The sequence below is a fragment of the Grammomys surdaster genome, unplaced genomic scaffold (genome assembly GCF_004785775.1).
Source record: "Grammomys surdaster isolate TR1022 unplaced genomic scaffold, NIH_TR_1.0 170, whole genome shotgun sequence".
Classification (NCBI taxonomy): domain Eukaryota; kingdom Metazoa; phylum Chordata; class Mammalia; order Rodentia; family Muridae; genus Grammomys; species Grammomys surdaster.
In genome coordinates this window covers 16,647,534-16,674,575 of record NW_021604618.1, presented here as the reverse complement: position 1 = coordinate 16,674,575, position 27,042 = coordinate 16,647,534, and the positions used below count along the sequence as shown (strand labels likewise).

Genomic DNA, 27,042 nt, shown 5'->3' with positions numbered 1-27,042 from the left:
CGTGTTATATTTGTTAGAACAGCTGCAGTTATAGGACATTATGCAGACTATATATCATGATTATTGTGGCCCCAGGAATATTAACTTCTTAGTTGATAACTCCGTGTCCTATATTACAAACACCAAGGTTTTACCAATATTAACCTAGAATAAGACTATCCTTCAACTTATCAAAAATACCCACCTATTAACTTTTTACCTTAGATGTATTCAAAATAAGTATTTGGATAGGTAAGCCATTTTGCAAAGTGGAGCCAAAGGGGAGTTAATGTATACCATGTCTGTGCTTGCATTACAGAACCTTGGAGAGGCAGAGTATGTAGTGGCACTTTTCATGTACATGTGCTTGCTCGGCTACCCTGCAGACAAGATCAGTATTCTAACAACCTACAACGGACAGAAGCACCTGATTCGGGACATCATCAATAGGCGTTGTGGGAATAATCCACTGATCGGAAGGCCAAACAAGGTAGTTCTGTGGATGTAATACATTGTCATAGTCATCTTTTTGTCAAGGAAAAGTTTGTATTTATCATGTGTTGTTCCTATTGCTTCCACTTTGTCTCACAGACAAACTTTCTAGTAGGTCAGGATGGCAGCAGAATTTTCATGTATAGCGTCTACACATGAGAACCAAAGACTTATTTCAGAATGTCAGTTTTTATAATTGTAGAAAGCCATGGTGAGTAAGACAGACTAATATAAATGAGCAATATGAATTGAACATATTTTATACAAGACCTACAAATAGTCAATAAAGCGTCTCTTTCCTGTAATTAGTTGTCTTTCCCATCGTTAGCTGTCAGAAGCTGTAAATGGAAACAGAGTAAGGGAAGGGGGATGCATCAGTCTGGAGTACTTGCTTAGGATTCATAAAGCCCTGGCTTCCATCCTCAGCACCACTTTAACTCAGCACTGTGATGCATGCCTGTAATCACAACTCGGGTAAGGTGAAGGCAAGGATCAGAAGTTCAAGGCCATCCCCAGTTATATATCAAGTTTGATGCAGCTTGGACTACATGAGATCCTGAATAAAATAAAATTTTTTAAAAATGCAATATGATAGTTCTATACATCAAGAGAATGGGTAAAATTGTAAAAGTTAAGAGTGTCGGGTAGTGGAGCAACTGGAACTTGGGGACTGGGATATCACTGGTGAGTGTATAAATTGATTCAGAAACTTTGGAAAGTAGTTTAACTGTTCATGAAGTCATGCATACACTTAACAAAGCCCCACAGTTCTGCTTTCTGCAATGAAAACATGTCCACAAAAAATACTGCAATATTCAATGCAGCTTTATCTTAACTACCCCTAGAGTAACAGGACATCTAGTGTCCATTAGCAGGCACATACATGAATGGGAGCCTGGCTGCCAGGCAGCAGGACAGAGTGAACATAACATCTCTGTACAACATGGAAAAGCCAGAAGCTCATGCTACTCACAGAAACTGAGTGTAAGACTTTATGGTTCTACTTGTGTGTGTGTGTGCAAAGCCTGCAGGAAATAAGAAAAGTAGATCAGGCGCTGCCTGGAGCTGGAGGTGGCTTGCTTGTTTACAACAGGGCATGAGGTGGTGGTTGTGTGGGAGTGTATGGGAGTATATGTTGTCAAAACTCTTTGTACGTAAGTTAGACTTCTGTAACATCCACTTCCAAAGAAGTGTTTTATAGACTTGTGACTTATGTAATGGAAGCAGTAAGTTGTGTTGACTTCATAGAGCAGAGATGAAGACCTAAGAGTTAACATTAATGGCTAAAATCTTAATGAACCTCCTTTCATATTAAAAAAGTGCTATGAAGGTGTTTTTTCACTTTGACAAGAATACTATAGACAAATGCTAGGGACACACATTGATTAATAAGTGAGTATACTCTGCTATGTTTTTGAGTATTTGGGAATCCACTTAATAAGCTGAACATAGCTTGCCTTCTGAAGTAGGATATACCCAGTGGAGGAAAGCTGTAGGTTCAGGACAGTTCTATAGCTGTTAGCAATAGTGACAAGTCTGTAGACATGAGTGGGAGTTGCAGGAGGACATGGTCCAGGATGCTTACCTTGCTTTAGTGGCACTCACTGACTTGTTAGCATTGATATGATTGGGTTTCTTCTGAGATCATTTTAAAGGGAAGATGCTGGTCTCTAGCACTTTGTTAGGATAATGCCTTACTGTGCTTTTGAAAATATACCACATTCCCCACCTTCTTTTCCTAGGTGACAACGGTTGATAGATTCCAAGGTCAACAGAATGATTACATCCTCCTTTCTCTAGTGCGGACCAGGGCTGTGGGCCATTTGAGGTACATGGGGTACAAACATTATTCTCTTAGTAAAGGTTACTGTCTCTTCAGTTTTGAACTTCAGTGACAAAGTAGCTCTAGATTTGTTCAATTAATTGCTATAATTAATCATTATGGCAGCATGTTGTACTTTTTGTAGGAATGACAGCAGATCCCTTATGTGGTTTATCACTGCTCTTACTACTGAATATTTAACTCATAATGTAATAAGTATAGCTTTTTCACATTCAGTGGCATGCAAAGAGAAGTTTTTACCATAGATAGGATCTTGGGAGTCTTAGATCTGTTAGAAACAGTGTCCAGATCAAAGGAGCTACAGGGGAAGGGGCCTCTTATGGGACATGTTTCAGTGTATAAGGCTTCTTCTGGTTTTTCTCTCCCCGCTATCTTTCAGCTTCATGAGAGAATAAAGGAACCATTTGTTCTCTCAGGATTAAGAATGGTCCAAACAACCTATTTTTATCATTTTTGTGATGTATTTATGTACTAGAGATTTATGGGAGTAATATCTTCTTATTACAAAGCGGCCATTTGGTTTTATATAAATCTTCATCTCATGTGACTTACTATCAAAACTCAGGAGAGCCAGAGTTCATTGTCTTAATTTATTCGATGGGTATAAAGAGAAGGTTCTCCAAGCTCTCATAAATTGTCATTAAGTCCAGATCTCTTTGGAGCTTAGGTCAGATTCTATTAGACTGATAGTCTTTATGTAAGAGAAACCAAAGACAACAGTGTTTTAAGAAATTGTTACAAAATGATACCAGTAAGTTAGCTTATTCTTGCTTATTGAAGTCTCTAATGTACTGTTAGGTTTGCCATCATTGCTGACCTAAGACCTCTCAGCTTCAAGTATGAATGCTTGAATGCTGTGTCCTCTTCTTCTTCTGCAGGTACCAGGCTTACACTTAGATACATTTAGATAAAACACCCATACATGTACAAGGAAAATAACCCCTTTTTTAATTCAGTAACTTGAGTTCTGAAGTGATCTCTGCCTAATTTTCTGAAAAATGCTTATGACTAGGGGGTGACTCAAAAGGTGATTTCACCATGCATCTCCCGGTTTCCTAATTAAACACACCCTTATCCTTCCGTTATTTGTCAGTGTGCTAGGTTCTGGATATGCAGGAACCAATTTAGCTTCCACAGTCTCCACCCTTGAGGAGTTTGGAGCCCAGTGTGAGACACATTCAAATAACTTGGGAAGATGCCTTTACCTGAATATACCCAAAAGGTCAATTCCCCTCTTCTCCTGTGCTATGGGGAACCACACTTGTAAAAGCCTGTTAGCTGCTACAGTAGCAAAGACTGTGGAAAATGTCTGCTCACAAGGACCTGGACAGTGATGTGTATGCTTGAGCTAGAGATAGAGCTGAGCCTCCCGAATGTGACAAGGAAACTGCACAGTGGGAATATGATTCCTCAGAAACAGCTTAAGGCACTTCCTTCTGCCACCACTCCATTGTTTCCTAGACAGCACTGTTCACATGTTCTTTTCTATTTCTGCTAAGGAACTCTAGCACTTACCAGCTAGGAATATATATGTGTGTACACACACACACACACACACACACACACACACACACAAGCTAGCACAGTGCCAGTTGGGACCTCTGCATAACTCTGCATTAGGAATTTGAAAAGAAGCAAAAAAAATTTCTACTCAAATGTAAAACTGATAAATTTTCTAGGAAGGAAAATTTTTTCTTGATAGAGCCTGGGACTTGCTGGCAGAAAAGTGAAAGAAGGTGGTTGTCATGGTGACAATAACATGGTGATCAGTTGCTATACCTGAGCCATATGATTCTGTGAGGACTCCTTGGGTCTTTTAAACCAGTGCATTGGTTATTTTGTCTCCTGCATGGGCACACATGCCCAATAACAAACAAGGTGCTAGCAATGAAGCACTCACATGGTTTACTGATCAATATATTGATTTGCTTTATGGTTATTAAATCCTCAAGGATTTTATTACAATAGTTTAATGAGACTATTTAGTAGATTATGTAAAACAAGGAAAGGGGCTGCATATATGTACATTATTAATTTTAAATTAATTGTTTTGTTTCCTAAAGGGATGTGCGTCGCTTGGTGGTAGCCATGTCAAGAGCCAGGCTTGGCCTTTATATCTTTGCTAGAGTATCCCTCTTCCAGAATTGCTTTGAACTGACTCCTGCTTTCAGCCAGCTCACTGCCCGCCCGCTGCATTTGCATATCATTCCAACAGAGCCTTTCCCAACCTCCAGAAAGGTAGGCCATTAATCACTGTGTAGAGCAATATGCCCCAGTGGGACAGTGGGTTCTCTTACAGTCAACCACTTTAGGGAGAATACCCAGTCACTGATATGAAATGCTCTTTACACCAAAGAACCAAATTATATAAAAGTGATGTCTGCTAACACTTCCTGAAGCTTAGTGTGTATCGGGAATCAGCTGCACGTGTCTATTATCTCCTTTGATCTCAGCAGCAGATGTGCTGTAGAGGCTTTCTGAGGGTAAGAAAAGTTAAAGAGTGTGCCATACGTCAGGTAGGTGGAAGCAGGCTGTCAAGTGAGAATCCATGTTCTAGTCAGCCCAGAGCACCTCTTAAATCAGCCCGTCAGCCTGTAACCTAACTGAGTAATCTGGTTCTGTTTTTGAGTTCTGGGGAGGTGGGGCAGGGAAGATACAACCTCTGGACTTCGTGCCCTCTCCCTTCTGTCTCTTCTCACCATGACTGCTCTGACACTTCTCCCTCCACTCCTCTCTGTAGGGTAAGCTACAGTGTAGTCTATTCTTAGATTCTTTCACACAAAGGCACAGGCATCGTTGGACTATGTTGAGTGTGACTTTGTTTTCTTCCAGCTGCATATTTCGCCATTTTGCTTTTTTCACTTAATGAAATGTCCCAGAGGTCTAGGAAATTTAGAAAACAAAACAACACATACACACACAAAAAAAACCTGTTTTATAAATATACTCAGTAAACCAATTTTTCACTCCTCTAAAACAAACAAAATAAATTTGATGTGTTTGTTCTATGGTGCTGTTAACTACTTCTCTTTAAAGACATTTCTGTTTGCCTGTCTGTTTTGTGTTTAAGCAATTCCACTAGGAGAAGACAGGAGGGAAGTGGAGGGAGGGCTGTGGAACAGCACCACAGAGCCCTGACACTGCTTGGATGCCTACCCTGCAGCTCTCCACTTGGCTCTTTTATAAACTTGCCATTACACGCTAGCTACTGTTACATGCCAGCTACTATAAGGTTGGGATGCTTTTTTCCTGGAAAACTTGTTTTTATATTGATAGACTTTCACATCAATCCCTACAGTAACACCAGATAAGATTTTATGTATGATCAGTGATTACAAATAGGAAAGTTATCAATCGTCAAGGTGGCTGAAAGTGAAGGACAGATGTGTTTCCTTCAGTTGCTTCACTGATTTACTGCTACAGAGATCTTTCTCGGCCACTTGATGAGAATCCCCTCATCCCCCTGCAGACCTACAGAATCCAGCTCTCGGGGTGCTGTAGGTGAGGGGTCTGTGCAGCGACAGTGTCTCACCAGAACCTGACAGATGCTGCAGAGCTTAAAACAGGGATTTGAATATTACATCCATGGCTGATAGCTACATGTTAATAATAATAAATGCTAACATCTTATGCTTCAGAAAATATAAATAGGAAAAATAGTTCTTGTATGTTCTTTCTGAAACATTGTAGTTCCTCTCTGGATTCTAGACACTGATGGAAATTGTTGCTTTTAGACCATGCTGATTTAGTTCCTCTATTTATGAGGTTTCATCGTATTCTTTGATATTAGTTCACATGCTAAAATTCTTAGTTTACTTATCAGCCCAAAGTTGAATTAAAACCTAATGGCTATGAAACTTATTGTCTTTTATTTCTCTGAATTTCATGGAATAGCTCCTAGCGGTTGTTATAGACTCAAAACTGAGCTTGGGCTGAAATGGTAGCTTCTGGGTTTTATTCACTAGACAATTCACTCTCTCTTTGCTGTCTTCTAGAATGGAGAGAGACCACCTCATGAAGTACAAGTAATAAAGAATATGCCCCAGATGGCGAATTTTGTGTACAATATGTACATGCATTTGATACAGACTACCCATCATTATCATCAGGTGAGTTTGCTCTCTCTCTAGCTGTAAAAAGAAACTCCTCTGTAGAGTGGATAGTACTACTAATATGTTATGGAGAGTCCACAGTTGGATATAATTACTTATGTAACATTCATATTTTAATGCCTTTTTGTAGATATAAATTAGCATCAAGTACATATGCTCAAAATGTACAATTTGATGCATTCTGTATTTATCCAATATGTATATGTATATACTCCTAAAACTATCACCGTAATCTAGATAATGATCATAGCCATTGTCCTCAGTTTTCTTGTGTCACTTTGTGCCTCCTGCCCTTCTCTAAGCCCACTAGGCCATGAGTTCTGCCATTGTGAACTAGTCTCTTCTTTCTAGCCAGCATCCAATGTGCACTCATACCTTTCAGTCAGCTGTTACTCAGCCTTTTTTTTTTTTTAAGTCATTCAAGTTGTTGCATCCTCTTCTCCAGTTGGTTGGTAGATTGTGATTGTTTCCATTGTAGGATGTTACAAAGTAATTGTTGTGAAAGGCTTTGCCCTTCTTCCTCTGAGGAGAGTGTCTGGCTGATCTGTTACGTGCACACTTAACTTCTAAAAGTGGCAGCCTAGTTTTCAGAGGGGTTTTTCAAATAGAACATATTCTCTCCAGGAGTGCAAGTGATCGCCCTGCATCCTCACTCACACTTGACACAGGAAGCCTGTTGGTGTTAGCAGGAATAGGGTGAGCTCAGCGAGCTGAGTGGGCTTTATTGTCGTTGATTCGGTTTGTATTTTGAATTCATTTTTTCTCATTTGAGCATCATTTTGCTTTGTTATTTGCCCCTTTACATACTCCTCGGTGATGAGTCTGTTCACATGTCTTAATGTAATGAGCTCTGAGAGGTTTTCTGTATTCCAGCTACAAGTTCCTTATCAAACATGTGCTTTACAAATTTTCTTTCCTAAATTGTAAGTTGTGGGTTTTTTAAGCAGTTTTAGTAGAGTTTTGAATTTTGATGTCTAATATATGAAGTTACGTTCCTTTGATTCATTACTTGTATGTCCTAAAACTTTAGCCCCAGTTGGTGAAGACTCCCTCCTCCGGTTACAGTTTGGGTTGTGGTGTTTACATGTAGAGTAGGTTTGAGCTCATTTCTGGCATGGTTCCCTGCAGTGTTATAATTATTTGCCCATATGTGGATCTTCTGTATTTTGACTACCATTCCTCAATAGACTAGTTTATTCTCCTTTGAACTACGAGTTGTGATCTTAGTGAAGAACCAAACACACACTGCCTGCTGTCCCTCTACCATATCCATGCTGCCCGCATTGCAGTGGTTAGCACAGCAGATCTTAAAATTAGACAGAATGAATGTTTTAGTTCCATTCTTTTTCTACCTAGACTCAGCCAGCCGCTTTCCAGCCCCATAAAAGCCCACTGTGGTTGAAATCGAATGACTCCAACAGTGAAATTGTTTGTGGTCAATTTGGGAAAATTAGCATCTTACCAATTTCAAATCTGTCTCTTTGTGAACATTATGTGTCTCTATCTCTTAGCTCTGCTCTGAGAGCCATTACTATTCTGAGTGGTACTTTTAAAATATTTTCAAATTCCCAACAAGCTTACAAAATCCAGGAGGAAAGAAGCTATGGCTCCGCTCCAGCCTGTCAAGGCCTTGAGAAAAACTGGAGGCTTGAGCTCCCCTTCTCCTTCCCCGCCATGTCCTGGTCCTAAGAGTTGACTTTCCTCACAGGCTGCCTCAGTGAAGGTGAACCTTAAGCTGATGTGGCAGTCAATCCTAATCAACCACTGCACTTTCTTAGAAGTGCTACCAAAAATTCCTTTGTTGAAAACTCATAACTTTTCATGTGGGTTTTTATTGATTTGTGACATGTAGGCATATTCTTTGGCATTAGCAGAACCAAGGTCATTGTTTCAAAGGTGCCAAATTGGTCCTATGAAATGGCTATCAGTGTTTAAAAAACCATAGCACAAGCAGTGTATTAACAGAGTGATGTAATCTGAGAGCTTGATCAGTTTCAGAAGCCAGTGTTCCTGACACTCACATTGATCTGGTATTTTTTTAATTAGACTTTCCTACAACTACCACCTGCCATGGTGGAAGAAGGTGAGGAAGTTCAGAGCCAGGAAACAGAAATGGAAGCAGAAGAAGAAACTGTGTCTGCTCAAGCTAACCTCACACCCAGCCCAACGGATGCCAGCCCAAGTCAAGAGACCCCGGCCTCTCAGCCTGACTGTTCCAATCAGACTGAGGCTGCCTCCAGTCAGACAGAAGACACCTCTGCCCTGTGTGACATTGCTACTGCAGCTGAGCCTGTCTCTGCAGCAACAGAAGCTGCCACAGAAGCTGCCACCCCACAAGATGCAGCTTCTGTCCCCGAAGAGACCAAGTAGCCTATCTGCGGCACAGCCTGGGACATTCCATTTATAAAGTCTAAGTGAGGTTACATTTTAAATTTCATACTTACTGTATGGCTTTAATGATACCAGCTAATGTTCAGTCCTTATGCTTATTAGCTGGTTTCCTTATTTTGTATATTTTTTTTATTTGTAAATATAAAAACAACTCGAGTTTCATTTGTTCATTCAAAAGAGAAAATAATTTTGATTGCTGAATGTATCTGAGGTAATACCTGCAATAAAATCCTTTTCTGTAGAATATATAAGGCATACTTGCCCTTTCTTCTTTCCAGGGTCTCATGTACCTCAAAGTGGCCTTGACCTCCCTGTGCAGCTCAAGATAACATCAAACTCCTAACCTCTGCTCCCACCTCTCTAATGCTGGAATGGCATGCACTCTGCCAAACTCCATCGTATGGTCTGCTGGGGCTCAAACCCAGGGCCTTGTAGATGCTAGCCAAGCACTCGACCAGCTGAGCTTCACCCAACATATACTTCACGTTTAGTAAACTTCTCTAGAAAAAGGGCCATGAGACAGTAGAATTAACCCTCAGAGTTCCAGGTGGGGAGCACCATCCATTCTCCACCCACAGTGTCTCAAAACTGGTGGTTTTTCTCCTACCTTTCTTTCTGTAAGGACATAGCCACAGGGGAAGCCCTTTGCAGTCTATCAAAGAACCTGCACATCTTTTCTTCTCTGGCTCTGAAAATGATTTAGTCACCCATGTACATGTGGCCCATGAGCAACGTGCAGCCAAGGACAGCTATTATACAGCACAATGCAAAATCATAAACTTATTTAAAACTTCCAAATGCTTTGCAATTTTTAAACAGTATATGCTTTTTAAGAGTTACTTAGCTTCATTGTGTGTGTGTGTGTGTGTGTATGGGTGTTTGTTTGCATGTGTGTCTGTGTCCTACATGCATAGATGTCAGAAGAGAGTATCAGATTCCCAGGAACTGGACTTAACAGACGTTTGTTAGCTGGGAATTGAACCCTGGTCACCAGTACTCTTAGCCCCTAAACCACTTTAGTCCATTTGTGCTGTTCTTAAGTAAGACCTTTGTTACAATGTCAAAAAGTTGGACATGTCTGTTTCTCCGCTGGAGTCTTGTTTATTGGTAGGGCCCATTTGAGGAATTAGAACCTTAGACAGGGCAGGTTCTCCACACCACAGTGTTATCAGATACGACTAGTGAAACAGAACCAGGGCTCATCATCTAGCTGAACGGGAGGACTGTTGCAAGACCCACGTCTGGGTAGTGATAATGATTGAACTTAGTTCCTATGTGCAGAGTGAAAGCCTGCTAATGCAGAAGTTCTGAGTTCTGTGCCCTGTTAAACTTTCTTGGTCAAATGGACAGATGTCTTAGGACTTTATTAATGAAGTGTGGTCATCCAGCCAGCAGCTATAGTGGTGTACTGAAGTTGGTCGGAGATGTAGAAGTTCAGGTTCTCTGTTCATCTAAATCTGCCAGTCACCTGGGCCCCCTGTTGACTCCATGTACTTGGTGGCTTGAGAGGCTCTCTGCAGATTACTGTCTGTCCTTGTGAAAGAGGCTGTGATGCTGGAATTAACAATGAATGGAACTAATGTTTTCTGACAAGTGACCTCTTCTGATGAGGACCCTGAGCCTGGTGGCAGGAGTGGAAGACAGGGCTGCATGTGTGTACATGGGAAGCAGGAATTTCTGCTTTTATTTGTTCCTCCTTGATCTCCTAGAATTATATAGTGGGGAACATTTCCATAGTGTCTCCCCTCTAGTCCCTCTCCCTATAAACTTGACCTTATCCAAAGAACTTTTAAAGACAGAACCACACTGAGCCCTCTCTAATCCTGAAGTGATGGACTCATAACCCAAAAAGTCAAGTCAATTATATGTTGAATAAGTGTTTGTTCAGTTCCCAAGCTAAAGGATCCACACTCTGGGCTCACAGTGTGCACCAGAACACTTGTATAAATGTTGAGTGTGGAGAGGAGTGTAGACGGAAATGCCCAGCATAAAACCCTGACCTATTTTCTTATCGGGGTAAGGATCAAGCCAGATAGTCGGTTACATAATTCCTCTGATACAAGAGTTTGAAAACAGGTGAGGGCATGTGTGTGGGGAACAGCACTCATGGAATTATTTTCATTTTGAATATACAGTAGCAGGCTATGCAAGAAGGAAAGCAGCTTTGCTGTATTATGGTGTTTCCTGGAAAAGATTTTTCCCACCACCTGTTAGTAGATATGAATTAAGATATCAGCGATGAAAACAAGCCCAGGTCTGGACTGTCATTGTCTGCCTGGGTGTCCATGGTTTATTTACTTGGTTTTTTTGTTTGTTTGTTTGTTTGTTTGTTTCTGTTTTTGTTTTTGGTTTTTTGGTTTTTAGTTTTGGGGGGTGTTGTTGTTTTCTGGCTCTATCACACTAAAATTCAAATCAAGGCGGACATTGACTAAATATTTAGTCAAAGGAAATAAAAGATGATGATGAATTGAAACTGGGGTTTCAATTTTAAATCATTCATTCACTGTGAAGGCCAGAGAGATACAGTTGATAGAGAACTGGGCAATTCTAGCAGCAATTGAAAGAGATGTGCCCTCACCCCTCTCCTCTCTTTCTCTCTCTCTAAGAATGACTGAACAGAGTAGAGAACCTTGGGAGGCATGAAGAGACTGGGTACTCTTGAGGAGAGTGGGTAGAATCCAACTTCACAATCCTAAAGGTGTGTTTTGTTTATGTTCTAAAATAAGAACGCATGAGCGATTACTGCACAGACTCTGGGGTTCCGGTTTGGGTTGGAGTTGCGGCAGACAGGTCCTGAAGACATGAAATTAAACATGTTGTAGCATGGAAATCTATTTTTTAAAAGAGACTTGGAATATGTGTTCCCAGAGAGTGAGTGCAAAACTAAAGCAGATAACGTAGTGGAGGATCTGTTGGGGTTTTTTGCTTTGGTTTGGTTTGGTTTGGTTTTTTTTCTCATCAAATACTGAGTTACAAAAGTTCTTTACAACATCAGAGAATAAAGACCCTCATTGATTTGGACAAATGGCTGAAAAGATCTAAATATTACCAGGACTTTTAAGTTAGTGGTGATAAGTTGAGATGTTTTACTGGATACTGAAACACTATAAATGGCTCATTTTTGATCTATAAAAAGCAGTTAGCTTATGATTAGAGCAAGCATAGGTAATGTAAGACAGACTGGACTCATTGAGAACAGAGTCAGATATTTCCCAGTTGTTTATTAGACATTGGCCTGACCTTAGGCAAATATAATCTCTCTAAGCCCTGATTTTTTTTTTTTTAATCTACCAAACCATAAAATTTTTTTCAGGAGTTTCTGTTTGTTTTTGTGTACTGAATATGAAAATATTTGGTACCTACATGCTTGATAAATGCCACTCACTTGGTAAATGGACGCAAGGTCTCCGAAAGCATTGTGACTTATGTGCCAGTTAAGCTCTGACTGCTACAAGTATCTGAATCCCTGTCCGTGGAGCACAGCACTGAGGTTGGATGATAAGGCAGACACATGGTGACAGTTGACTCATCAGAGATATGCCTACTGACTAGATACAACTATGTGAGTCCATCATAACATGCAGAATAGACTGTCCTGAAATTAAAATTCTAGTAGCACAGTATGACCAGAAAGGAGTTAGTAGGTCCCACCATGCTTTTGATATATGGAGCTTGTGGTCTGGGTAATTGCTGTAGATTCTGAATCTAAGGCTTTAGATTGCCCTGCCCTTGGAGTGATTTATTGTTCATTTGCTTTGATTTGTGCCTTTCGTGTGCTATTTTCTTCTTATCTTATAGTCATACACATAGTATTTTTAGAGATATTTCTTCAATTAAGAGCATACAAAAGGATTAAAAAAAACACTAATACTGACCATTTTGCACAAGCCAGAAGAGCACTTAAAGATAACAGTGTCATGCTTCCTGGCAAAGTGCTTGGTGGTTAGCCTTGGTAATTATGAAGCAATCATGTTAATAGATGTTTAAGGATAATGGAACTGGAGCTGTGCTGAGCCGAGGATGGAAATGAAGACATGTGAGACGTTTCTCTTCATCCACTGGTACTCGTTAGCATCCCAGAAGGGTTTTAATTAAATGGGATCTGGGAGCTTTGGATGTTCTAGTTTCTTTTTCCTCAGAACAAACCCTAGCTCAGTCCCCAAAACATGGCTCAAATAATACCATGGTGAAGGCTGGTGGTGTGTCAGCTTTCCTCAGTTAGCTCTCTACTGTTTGGCTTATTTGTTTTCATGGCAGGTTACATGTTTGCCCATATATACAATGATATCTGATCCCACTATTTCCCAGCATATATTACAGAAAATGCTACCCTTACAAAATACTATGAACAGCATGTTCCATGGTCAAACTCACTTGGGCATCAAAATTAATTATTCCCCTTTTACAGAGTCACAATGCATTAGTAGCTAATTACAGGTTCAGAAAAGACTACTATAAAGAATCATATTTAACTTCTTGTAACCTAGCATTTCTCAAGCTTGAGATTAGAGCAAAGGACTTCCGCTTTTGTTTCTTTAATAAGCTACCTTATATAGCTACTCCCTCAATCTATGGCTTGGGAACCGTTATCTCTACATCAATAAGAACTCGTACTCTCCCAACAGGTAATAAAACCCAAGTATATTTTTCAATGAAAAAGCTGGAGGTAAAATGGTTTGTATAAAATGCTATAATCCAATATCATTAAGTGTCATGTGGCATTACTAGAAACATCCTGAATATGCAATTTTAATGAAAATTTAGCCAACGTACCATGACGTTCCTTCATGTGAGTCTTCCAAGAGAAGGTCACTGAGCAGCCTGTGTACATTTTAATTTGGAGCTCCGATTTTTCACACTGTCCCTTTCTTCCTAATTCCTACCATGCCTCATGTTATCAACTTCATTCCTTTTCCTTAAGAAGTTTAAATTCTAAAATCATAAGAATTAAATTATTCGACTAGTAGGGTTTAGCCCAAAGAAAACTGATGGACATGAATATAATTTCCTTCCATAAGGATTTTTGACACACACCATGACATGTTGAAGTATCCTGATTGATAACTGCTCCCATGATTCTCTGACTGACTTAACACCATACTTTCTTTGTCTTGCAGTCTAAGATGATAGAGATTTCTCTTTGGAGCTGCCTGTGTGTGTCAGGCAACAATGGAAGAAGCAACCCCAGTGATTTGTAAATAAGAACTCCAAGGCTTTGAGTGACTTGTTTAGGGCACCATAATTAACTGAACTGAGACCTAGGCAAATACCCCAGTATAGATGCACTTGCTTGAGACAATTCCAAGTAAAAAAAAAAAAAAACAGCACTCAAGCTTTGTACCTACGTAGGCAAGGACTAAAGCTTTGCTGTCATGGTTAGTGTACCAGAAGAGCCTGGGTTACAAAGACCAGAAGGAAATAAGGCATCTGAAGAAAAAATGATCTGATAGTAATAGTGTTTATACTAATAGGTGAAAGCCAAATTAGTGTTTGTTTTGGTTTGAAACAGACATCAGAAGCACACGATGGGCAGAAACCCTAAGCCATCCTCTGTGCTTCCAATGTGCAAATTAATTCTGTAAAAGTCGTGCTCTGTTTAAGCAGTGGCAGAGCAGGTTACAAAACAAACTGAATGTGAGTTCTAGTAAGGAGGCAGTTAGCACTTCCCAAAATCTATGGTTTCAACTACCCTTGTACATTTACTGGTTCAGCTGACAGTCAACATTCAGTCTCGAACCCAACACCTGTGTGTGCTGACTGGAAAGTATGTCAGTGTGCCTTAACGCTCCCAAGAGCTTTGTAAAACAATTCTCAGCAAGATGATCTTTCTCAGCTACAAAAATAAGATCTGAGGCCGCTGCTGCCAATCTGTCTCCCACTCAACTTCTCTCTTTTTGAATCACTCAACTTTGGAGGAGATTGGCTCTTCCTACATAGTTCCTGGAAGGTAACTGAAGAAGACACTAGATAAAGACCTCGGTAGCCACAATTTCCTGGACAAATGACTTACACATGTGTAAGCTCCATTTCGCTTTCAGCCTCCCTACTGCTTAGAATCAAAAGGAGTGTAGGAGACCTATCTAGTCCAACCACTACAGGGCAGCCCACATTTGCAGCAAGCATGTGTGTTCTGGCTCTTCTGATATCTGATGCCTGAGCCTACTCCTCCTGTGCTCATCTTGTCTGTATGTCTCAGCCCCATCCCAAACTTCTCTTGGTGTTCCTGCTACATGGTGCTACATCCCAGCTTCCGACAGCTCTTCTTGCTTATTTTGGAGTCTACAGATGTTGGCTCTTTTCTGGTGTTACTGAAAATGGCATCTGTTTTCATCTTCTAGTTTCTCTGTGGTTTTTTTGGATCATTTCCCAAAGGAAAAGGATCAACTACTGACTTTGAGTGATGAAAATAGATGGCCACAATGAACTTGTTTAAAAAGAACTCAGAGGCTGCAGAGATGGCTCAGCAGTTAAGCATGCTTCCTGCTCTTGCAGATCTCATGGGAGCTCACAACTTCCTAGAACTCCAGCTCCAGGGCATCTGATGCCCTCTTCTGGCCTCCAGAGTCGACTGCATGGAAATGATGCTCATGAACTCATACAGTCTCACACACACACACACACACACACACACACATAAAAATTATATATATACATATAAAAGAATTCTGAAGAAAATTCTAATCACTGTTCTTTACATTTCAATAAAATGATTTTCATTATGTCACTGTGCATACAAGAAAAATGCAACACATAAAACTCCTACATATCACTCCCAGAAATTGAGGCAAACGGTTTATGAGTAACCATTTAAGATATGCACATGTGGATGTTTGTGTTTGCACATATTCATGGGGGGAGGTTCATGTGTGTGCCTGTAGAGGTGTGGTGGTTTGAGAACAGCTCTCATAGGCTCATGCATTGAGCACTTGGCTACACAGTGTGTGGGACAGTTTGGAAAGTCTTAGGGTTATGGCCCTGTTGGAGGAGGTGTGGCAGTGGCAGTGAGCTTTGGGGTTTCAAAAGCCCACACCATTCCCAGCAATCTCTTTCTGCCTCCTGGTCGATGTCTCAACATCTGAGCTCTCGCCTACTGTTCCAGTGCCCTAGCTGCCTGCTGCCATGATTCTCCCAGTGATGATCTTGGACTAACCTTCTGAAACCCTAAGCCTACAATAAACTCTTCTGTAAGTTGTGTTTGTCATGGTGTTTCTTCACCAAAGAAGACATGTAACTAAGACAAGAGGCCCGAGATTGGTACTGCTCTCCACCTTCATTTTTTTGAGACACGATATTTTACTGAAAGGGGTTCACCAGTTCAACTAGATAGGCTGACCAGCAGCTCTCAGACTTCCTCCTATTTCCACTCCCAGTGCTAAGGTTACAGGCACATGCCACCACTCCTGGTTTTTTGATGTGGATGCTGTGGATCAAACTCACTTCCTCAAGCCTCTGCAGCAAGCATTTTACCAACTGAGCTGTCTCCCGAGCCCTCAAGTATGTCTTCTTTAACCGGCAAACTCCCTTTGGCTCCAAAGTCAGCTGTGCACAAGCCACTCTTTTTTTGTTTGTTTGTTTGTTTGCAAGTAAATAATTTATTTTATTTTTTTTAATTTCTTTTTTTTTTTTGAACATGAAATGCTTTTTTATAGCATGTTTTACAAGGGGAGGGAGTAAGAGGGGCCAGGTGGTGAAAAAGTACAAAATCTTCTTGGCCTGTGCCTTGAAACATGTCATGGTCTATACGGTACACTGCCTTGAATTATGATCTACCTGCTGTTCTTCAGAAGATATGGTACACTGCTTGAGTTATGGTCTCCCTGCTATTCTTAAGAAGATATGGTACTCTGCTTTGAGTCTATCTGCAGTAGCTAAGCAGGATCTTGCAGTTGCCAAGCTTCAGAGGACATTGTACAGGTGGGGAAAGGTAGGGGGTGAGGGTAAGGGCGAGGGTCCTGGCTTCTGGCATCTCCCCCTTCTCTGTTTAGTTAGAGAAGGCGTCTTATGATCAATCCCAACTATGTGAATTTTGAATTTGGATGTCTAATTATGGGGGGTCTTAGACAAGTTCACAACCCCAAAATACTGATGTGAGACAAGTCATATCGATGGTTGAAGGCTTTAGGCTGTCGACGATGGGCAACGTCAAGGGACTCCAATGTGGGTGAAAGGAGGGTGAGAGCCCTGTCTTAGGCCATGTAGGCTACACCCACTCCCAGCACCATGCACTCCTTTTCGGCTGCATTGGGTGGGCCCCTGGGAAGTGGACCTACAATAATCCTGTCATTGGGCTAACTCACAGCCATCCTAGTCTCTTGTAAATGTTCAAGTTACCAACCATTTGTCAGTTTGGGGTGTAATATTGTCATAAAGGAAGGCTCCCCAATGTTATGGTTACTTTTGAGTTGTGTGGGTTTCCCTTCAAAGGTCTTACTTCGTAAGAAGTGTCTTATTCGGTGCATAAATGTCTCAGCATTTTGATAGGCATTCCTGCCTCCATTCCATAAGTGAGCGTGTGTCGTGAATAGTGGTAATCCTTTGAAATGTATAATGACGTTTATATTTCCTGTGCATGTAAAGATTGTGTGTTCCATAATATTTTTGTGTGGCCATGTTCTAACCTCTTACGTCTTTTGCTCTCCGCTTGTTCCAAGTAGTGTGTGTGTGCACATGTGTGCGCACATGTATGTTCCAGTAATTATCAAGTAGCCACAAGTCAACATCCAGGTATCTCCTGTTACTAACCTCATATTATAGGATATATTTTTATTTATGTGTATGTGTGTGTGTCACTTGACCTCATATTTGTAGGACTGATTTTTATTTTTGTGTAGGTATGTGTCTATGTCTGTCTGGGTGAATGTATGCCACATGTATGCACGTGCCCTCAGAGGCCAGAAGAGAGTGTTACATCCTAGAGCTGGAGTTGTAGTCAATTGTGAGCCTCCTGCTGTGGAGTGCTGGGAACTGAACTCAGTTCTTCTGGAAAAATAATAAGCGCTCTTAACCACTAAGCCACCTCTCCAGCTCTCTGCTATCTACATTTTGGGGACAGTATTTCTTATTGAATCTAGAGCTCACCAATTAGGTTAAATTGGCTGTGAGCAAGCCACTGGGATCCCCCTGTCCCAGTCTCTAATACTCCTGTTACAGGGATATGTTGATAAGCCTAGCTTTTAAAAAATTATAGATTTGTGTCCTGAGCTCATTCCTCATGCTATAGGACAAGCACTTTTTCAACTGAGCCATCTCCTGGACCCCAGAAAGTGTGTACATCTTAAATCCCAGTATGATTAGAGACTTGTTCATCAATTATTTTAGTCCTATCAGATTTTGTGTTGAGCATTCTGTAGCTATTATTGAAAGCATAGAACTATAAAATCATCATATCTTCCTAATGGAAAGTTAGGCCTCTTCTGCTTATTTGTATTCTTCCATTAATTTAAATGTTTCTTGTCATATATTAATAAACTATGCCATATTTGGTTTTCCCCTGCTGTCTTAATACCCTTGCCATGTCCTTTTGTTGAGGCGTCTATCATGAGCAGCATACCCTTCATCAGCTAATAAATGGTGCATTTCCGGCAGAAGGCAGAAGACTCCCAAGTGACCAGCAAAGTATGCTGTGTCATTCACAGCAAAGCAGCATGAGCATCAGTGTTTGAGTCAGTTCTTCTCACGCCCCAGACCTACAGGAATGAGGATAGCGGATCATGAGAAGCAAGGGAATTCCTCTGCTCTTAAGGCACAGCACCAAGTCTGTCTGCTGTCTGTCCCTGAGGAAGGCATTTCCTCATCCCTCTAGGTTTCCTGCTGTAAATGCAACCCTCTTGAGAAATGCCTGGGTGGAGAGCAGCCTTCTGTTACACACACACACACACACACACACACACACACACACACGGTGGGGAGGTGGAAGCACAAGCAAAGCATGCAAAGGTCCTCTGTGGTCATGCGAGCATCTGTTTCTCTGTAATTTTGTCATTTTTTGTTCTCCTTCCTTGTTTTAAGGATGTATTGTGTATATGTACAGATTTCTAATTACAGTTCCTTTCCAACCGAGGAAGCATTTATAATCAGGAAATGGACCTCACGCTTGCAAGTTCTTGCCTCCATGTGCTTTACTGAACGCCGACTTAACTCTCCTTTGCTCACGTGCTCCCTGGCATAGCTTTTCTGCATTCCCCTGGATCATTCTGTGTTCTTATAGTGAAGAGGTTTCTTCTGAAAGCAGTCTCTGTAATCAGACAGTGTTGATATTTCAAATAGATTAGGCCACATAACTGTAAATACTTTACTATATTTAGATGTTTTCAATATTTCAATGTTCCCTGGTTTTCCTCTTCCCTTGTCCCCTTTGCATATATAAAGTACTTTTTTAATTTCCCCTTTTCCTTGCCTCACTGCCTACATCTTCTGGTTATCTCAAGGACTACTAGAGGCACTCTTGACTTGCCCCATTCCACTTCCCAGATGATGCTAAGTCCTTGTAACACTCACTGCACTGGCCAGTCTCCCTTACTATTTATATAAATGTTATCCCTACAACATTTTCCATGTTTTAATTAAAATGTAACTATTATTATTGCTTTCTGACTTAATTTTCATTTCCCAACAATGCATTTGCCACACTCCTTGCTCTTTTTTCTTCCTACACACTCTGGGCACCTGACTGAAATTATTTTCTCTGTAAGGAATTAAATCCCTTCATTATTTCCTGTGGTGCACATATACTCCTGACACTGTCTGTTTTTGTATTTCTGGATATGTCTTTACTTCACCTTTGATGCTGAAAAGTGTTTTCACTGTGCTTAGAATTCTTCAGGGCTGGTGTTATCTCTGAGTGATGAAAAACATCATTTCAAATTCTTATCCCTTATCTCTGTTTCTCTTCGAAAAAGTTGGCATCCAGTCTTCCATGGCTTCTTATAGACAAGCTCTGTTTTTATTGGCTGTTCAGTGCTTCACACACCTGTCTTACACATACTGATGCCCACCTTGAGCTCTGCTCTATGTGATGATAGACCTCGTTCTCCATAACTAACTTTCTGGCTTGTTATTGTTGTTGTTGTTGTATTGTTTTTTAGCAAACACTAATGCTTGGGTGATACTCTTATCTTGTCATCTATTTTCTTCAGATTCTTTGACATTTCTGGTACCTGGGTGGCCTGTCATTATTTTTACTCTGTTCATTCTATTTTTTCAGTCTGTAGAAACATAGGTGCCTGGCATTGTCTTCAAATGTTGCATGGGATTGACCCTTTTCTCTTGCCACATGGTCCTCAGTCCTCTCTGTGTGGGATGGGATGGGATGATCAACTAACTCTTCGGACCATCTTTGCTCCTAAGAGTCAATGATTCCATTGAAGCCACTCCTTTTATACTTTAATTACTGTATTTATAAATGAATGTACTTCATTCTTGTTTAAACTTTATTTTAAAGTGCTTATGAATTTAGAATCAAAGAAATCTCTGTCGGCATTTATTCTTAATTTGCACTACAGTATATTTAATTTAGAATACAACAGGCCCTGGGCTCATGCCTGTGGCTGACCATTGTGTGATTTATGACCAGAAGGGCCAGTATCCTTCTAGAACGAGAAACAAACCAAACAGACACTATTTCATCCTAATGGGATGTGTGGTCGCACCAGTGCCTCTTGTCCATTCTGCTTATGTAATTCAGGAGAACACTCAGCACGGCTTATCAGACTTCTTCTCAGAGAGGGCCTGGGCGTGCAGCACCCTGCCAACTTCCCCATTAGTTATGGAGAAAAGCCACTTGTATTCTGAAATTGCATATCAGCCAGGCAATCACCACACAGAAATAGCCCCCATGAAAAGAAAGCGGTGCTATATTTGAAGCCTTAATCATGTGTATTTATAGACCTCGATTTAGTTCTGTTTGAAAATTTTCACATTATACAGTAGCATTACAATTACTAACAGACCAAAGGGTAAAGGGATGAGATGATTGGTCTACTTAATTTTCTGAGTAAGTTATACCTAGTCACAAAGAATTTTTCTGGTCACCCCTTCCTTACTGAATGTACTACAAAAATTGCTTTAGTCATCTCCTAAGTTTATTGCTTATTGGGGGCTGGTGCAGTACAGCAATTTATCAATTTGTAAAAAAAAAAAATGTAAAAACACATAACCACTAGAGAGTCCACCTATGGCATTGTCTTGCTTTGTTTCTCTATTGCTGTGATAAAACATTGTCCAAAAGCAACTTGGAGAGGAAAGGGTATGTTTGGTGGAGAGGTCCACCATGAAGGGAAGCCTAGGCAGGAACTCCAGGCAGGACCCTGGGAGCAAGAACTAAATGAGGCCAAAGAAGAATGCTACCCACTGGCTTATTTCTAGGCATACATTCAGCTATCTGTCTTACATAGCTCAGGCCCACCTGCCTGGAAGTGGCAATGCTCACTGTGTCTTTGGTCCTCCTACATCAATTAGCAATACAGAAAATATCCTAACAGACATGTCCACAGCTCAGTCTAACTAGAAGCAATTTCCCAACTGAGATTCCTTCTTCCCAGGTCTATCTAGTTTATGTCAAGTTGACTAGAGCTAACCTGTGCAAGCATGCCCTCGATGCTAGCCTCTAAGATAGTTACTCTTCCCCATCTCCTAATCACCTGTGCTGGCAAGGGAAGGCCCCAGTGAGCAAGCAGGTAAAAGGAGGATGCTACAAGTGGGCAGCAGTGCAGGTTCACGACCTGGCCCAGGGCATTCAAGGGCATGTAGGAGATAGGAGCTGGAAAGGAGATCTGGACAAATATGTAAACTAAGAGGTATCTTTATTTTTTCCTGACAGTGTTCCATAGTCTAGTTCTCCTCGGAATATTCTGAGTTCTTTATCAGACTTGTAACCTCTTCATCATTCCCAAAAGGTCAGCTGACTCAGCATGTTTTCCTCCCCAGCATGCTCCTCTACATTACTACGAGAACCAGCCTTTTAAATCCACTATCTGCCTGTATCTTTCTCCTCTGTACATGCTCGGTGACTTCCATTGTCCAGCACTCGTACTCAGGGAAACCTGGCAAAGATGGAATTCTGTGTACACTGCCTCATGTCCACACGTGCAACTGAAATTGTGACTGGTGGGACTGCCAGAGCAAATTTGAGTTTAACTATATATAATTTAAACAGCTGCATATAGCTAGTGTTACATGTGCAGTTAGACAACCCATCATTTCTAGTTTTTTAACCTTTCAAGAAAACCCTAATTCTTTTGTAGACAGTCTATCATGAAAGATTCATTTTATTTTAAATATTCAGCAGTGATATTTCCATGAGAATGCTAAAGTTTGATGGTTCAGTAACAGCTATCCGTGCTTGTTTTCTTAGCCTAGGACCCACAACCTAGAGACAAATGTCCATTTCCATCCTGGAATTGTGTTGCTCAACACATGGACAATGCCCTAGGTCTCAAGCAAGGCTGAATGAGCTGATTGTTCCTAGGTACAGGGACAGACTGCAGGCATCAGTGAGGACCAGGAAAAGGGCCAAGAGTTAGTCCCAGTAGGCAATGCAAAATGTCAAGTGGCATCATGTCAGAGCAAAACCAGACAGAACATGGTGTCAGGGAGGGGGAGGCAGTGTCCTACACACCAAGGTCTAGGAATGAGTTGGTGGTGGCACTAGTGCAGGGACATGTGACATAGGAGTAGAGCAGGGTTTCTCAACCTGTGGGTAGTGACTCTTTGAGGGGATGGAATGACCCTTTCATCTCATGGGTTACCACAACATGAGGAACTCTATTAAAGAGTTGTAGCATTAGAAAGGCTGAGAACCAGTGGATTAGGATTAAGAGGTGTGGCTTTGTTGGAGTAGGTGTGGTCTTTATCCAAAGAAGTGTGTTACTGGAAGTGGGGTTTAAGATTTCAAAAGCCCACACCAACCCCAGCATCTTGCTCTCTGTGTATGGATCAGGATGTAGCTTTCAGCTACTGCTCCAGTGTCTACCTGCAGGCTGCCATACTCTTTACCATAACTGTTTACTACTCTAGTTAGTGGCATAAACCTGGGCGAGTGGGCCCTAAAAAGGAGACATATTAATGTCTCATGCAATAGTCAACTTTATTCAGGGCCTCTGGCAATTTATACCCTGAGGGTTAAGAGGAATCATGAGTAAGGTGTTCAATCACAAGGGCAAACCACACTTGGCAAAAACGTTTTTCCATAGAGCCATATAAACAAATAATAATAGCCAGTGGTAATGAATAATCAAAAGTGAAATCACTCCTATCTGATACATCTAGAAAGGGCATGAAAGAATATTCCAAGAACAATTCTTTGTTTTTGAAGAAACTGAGATCACAAGACTTTCATCTTGTTTTCTTGGAATTTTCTCATAAGTATTCAGAATTCTTCTTGAAGGACTCCATTCTTGGACTATGTTCTGAAGATGACAATGAGCTAAACCTCTGAACTGTGGGAAAGCCCCCAATTAAATGCTTTCTGTTATAAGAGTTGTCTTAATCATGGCGTCTCTTTGCAGCAATAGATAATACTTTTTATTTTCCTCTTCTGTTCAAACCAAATAAAATTAATTTTTCTGAAGTGTTGATCTAAAGACAATGTATGTCCAGAGGTGAGAATCAATTAGGGTAAAGCCACAAGCACCCTGATGCTCACATCCCTCTAGACCATAGCAGCACCCCAGGGCTCTGTGCTTAGTTGTTTCTGGATGTTCTTGCCTCCACATTAGAGAAGAGTAATTCCACACTAGAGTAGCTGTCCTGTTTCATGTTTCAAACAGATTAGGAATCACCTTCTATGAAGAAGAAGTAGTGCTGGCTTGGTTTTCCAGTCAGAAAAGTTTTATAAACCCTTCATTTGTCAAAAACAAACACACAAAATTTAGCATGTCCCTGCCATATCATACCTTGCACTGGGAACAAACAACAGTGAAATAAAATGTACTGTCCTTATACCTTCCTGTTGAGTTTTGAAATGTCCTCAAAGCAAAGAACTGATACTGACCACAGTATTTCTTTTTAGTCCTGACAATATCCAAATCTCCTTGTGACATGAACGTTTTACAGACCAGTACTAGAGAATGGTGTCAGGAAGGAGGAAGACATGGAACAGGTATATTTTGAGTGAAGAAAGACCACAGATGATGACAATGATGATGATGATGGTATTGGTGGTGATGATAATGATGATGTATGTTAGGATGACGGGAGTGGTGGATGAAGTGATGGTGATGATGATGATGATGATGATATAGGCTACAATGATGTTGGTAGTGGATGACACATAGTCGTGGTGGTGGTCATGGTGGTGACATGGATGGTATTTCCTAATCTCTTAGGCAGGATTGCATACTGTGGCCTGTTTCACACAGATGATCACATTCGATTCTCACAGGAGTCTCATGGCCCTGTGATAGTGCTTGTTACACAAATGACAACATTTAAGTGTAAAGAAACATGTCATGGTTTGCACAACCAATAAAGAGTAGAATCAGCCTTGTAACCAGGATCGCTGAGCACAGAGCTCACTCTGAGACTGAGTCTCACATTGTGATCATTCCTAGAAAGGTGTAGACTCCCAGAAAGGTGTAGACTAGACAGGGTGACTGGTGTGTATAATCTTGTGCAAGAACCACATGTCAGCTCTATGAGGGTGGAAAGATGACTACTGTGACAACACATGATATAGAAACCATGTTAAGCTGTCACAGACATGTTTGGTGAGTGAGCTGACTTATTCTGTCCTCATAGATAAGTAAAAGTACTTGTTTGACTTCTAGAGATGGGTTTTCAGTGGACAGAGGATGCTGACAACGCCTGACACAGCACCACCAGGTGAGCCTTAGCTCCCCTATGCCACCACTGGTGACAGCAACACTGATGGACAGTTGTTACATAAATTAGCATACAGCCCACAGTACACTGAAGAGCTGGCTGCTGCATTAGTAAAACAAATAATGGATTCACCCAACATGAGTTCTGAAGGGTAAGAAAATCCAGCTTCTTCTTCTTGATTGTTTAAGAAATAACTAGAGACTTGGCATCAGAAAGGATGAATGACTGCCCAGTGCTGACTCACCACTCAGCTGTGACTGCCACTAGCCAAAAGGAGTCAAGGCAGGCATCTGCACTGAGGCTTCCTCCTGGTAAGATGATAGTCACAGGGTTCTGACTTCTCAAAGGCCTCTCGTGCTTCTGGTTTGTGATCCAGACTCTCTTGTGTATTCCATTCTGTTAGCTGTCACCAGTACTCAGTGTACAACCCAAGCACAGAGGTTTTCAGCTTCTCCCTGCCTACCCCAGGGCCACCCCAAGCCCCTCTTTGTCTTCAATGGTCCTTTTAACTCACTCTCATGAAACTGCTCCTGTGTTCCTGAATGGACAACCTGCTGTTTCTTATCACTTCCACCTCCAAAATGAGATGTTTTCTTCTTTCATATTGTAAGGATTCATCTTCCCAGGGAAGAATGAACCCTGAACTCAAATAGTATGTAAATGCAGAATGTTTTATTCTGCAGAAGTCCAGCATGCTGGGCTCTCCCATAACCAAGATAGAGAGGCAACCAAGTGAGCTCGCAGGCCTGATTTAAAGCACATTAGGGGAGTCTGGGGTAAGTGACCTTTATCTTGCTCCGTCTTTGAGGACATTCCATTACCACAGCATGGAGGCTGAAAATTATTGCTGGGGTGGTCTAGAAACTGCTACTGACCCATTGTCCTTGCCTAGGGACAAGTGATGGGGCAGCTTCTGAGGCCTGGACTTGCCTAGACTTGTCCACTTCTTGGAAACAGATTTAGGCCTCATCTCCTGAACTGCCTGTTTGAAGCCTGTCATGGAGTCAGCCTAGCCTTCTCAATATGAATATAATGCCCAATGGAATTTTAGAGTAAGAAAGACAGAGTCTAAATCCCAGCAGCCTTGATTTGAATCAGACCTTTTGGGGGTTATTGTTATTAAGATAAGCTTTCCCTGTGTATCTTAGGCTGGCCTGGAACTTACATAGACCCACTTGCCTCTGACAAGTGCTGGCGTTAAGAACATGTACTACTGTGACTGGTTCTAGCAGAGACCTTTAAGGGCTCTTTCAGTTCTAAGTTGCTATAATTAACTCTTCCTGGAGCCCTTGGAGACTAACTTATACAACCAACATTTGACCACTGCAAGAAGAGCATACTGTACCTATATGGAAAAGATAATCAAATGTGGAGAGGACTGTTAGAAAGCTCAAAAGCTAAAGCCACCTGGTTGGTGTGGTGGCCCACTTCCCAAGGTATTGTCACCTGAATTTCTTTTTGTCTTGTTTGGTTTGGTTTTCATACTGTTGGTTAGTTAGTTTGTTTTTATTTTAAATGTTGTATTTAATGATAAAGCTTAGCACATGCCAGCACTGAGACTGGCACAGAGTCAAAGTAGCAGGGACAGCTGGTTAACCCACGGTGTCTCAGGGTGAAGAGGATGAAAAGGATGGCCATCAAACAGAAGAGCCCGTGGCCTCAGACAGGGCAAATTCCAGGATGGCAGAGAAAATCTACTACTTAAGAGACAAGTTCCTGGCATAGTCAATAATCAAGCTACCAGTGTTCCAGTGCCAGCACATGATCTAGCCACACCAATTGTGGAGGCCCCAGCATCAATAAACTTAGCTGCTGTGTCAATGTTCTGGGAGACAACAGTACTCTTCTGGAATTTTCATCAGGACCTCAGGGTGGGAGACGCAGCAGCAAGGCTGTTTAGATGGAGGGAGGCAGACATAGGATCAGCCCCCTGCTACAGGAGCAGGTCCAGACTTCCTAGGTGTTTTGCATCTTTTCCATCCCCCATCTCTAGCACTTCTCCCCACCTTTCTTGTCTGCACTTCTTAACAAGGCCCCAGTTAACACCTCTGCAGGGACAGTTAACCCCTCACATTCCAGTTTCAGAACACCTGCTGGATGTTGTCCTGAAGCTTTATGCGTTACTCAGGGTTGATATCAGTTGGTACCTAGTGTTTTGGATCATTTTCTGTTGGTGTAACTGAATGACACCACAGAATGCAATTGTCTTGCAATCTGGGGTCTGGGGCATCTGGTGAGGGTCTTCTTGCTGGTGGGGATTCTGTAGATTCTGAAGATGGAAAGAGGTATCATATACAAGAGACAGGCACAAACTGGATTTTATAGTAATCCCAATCTTATAATAACTCATTTATCCTTTAATCGACTAATTTATCATCCACAAACAGATGAACCCATACAAGAAGA

The 27,042-nt window shown here is 41.3% G+C and overlaps 1 protein-coding gene across 2 annotated transcripts in view; it reads left to right on the top strand.

The window, feature by feature from the left end:
• Aqr (aquarius intron-binding spliceosomal factor) overlaps positions 1 to 9,120 on the top strand; it is a 71,762-nt gene extending 62,642 nt beyond the window's left edge. The window contains exons 31-36 of one of the 2 annotated variants that reach the window (XM_028766908.1): positions 299 to 469; positions 2,214 to 2,299; positions 4,378 to 4,552; positions 6,310 to 6,423; positions 8,473 to 8,840; positions 9,096 to 9,120. In XM_028766908.1, coding sequence (XP_028622741.1) covers positions 299 to 469; positions 2,214 to 2,299; positions 4,378 to 4,552; positions 6,310 to 6,423; positions 8,473 to 8,796 — 870 coding nt within the window. In that variant the 3' untranslated portion in view covers positions 8,797 to 8,840; positions 9,096 to 9,120. Of the gene's footprint in view, positions 1 to 298; positions 470 to 2,213; positions 2,300 to 4,377; positions 4,553 to 6,309; positions 6,424 to 8,472; positions 9,066 to 9,095 lie in introns of those variants that run through there. The other variant, XM_028766907.1, reaches the window with a different exon arrangement.
• Positions 9,121 to 27,042: the final 17,922 nt, after the last annotated feature.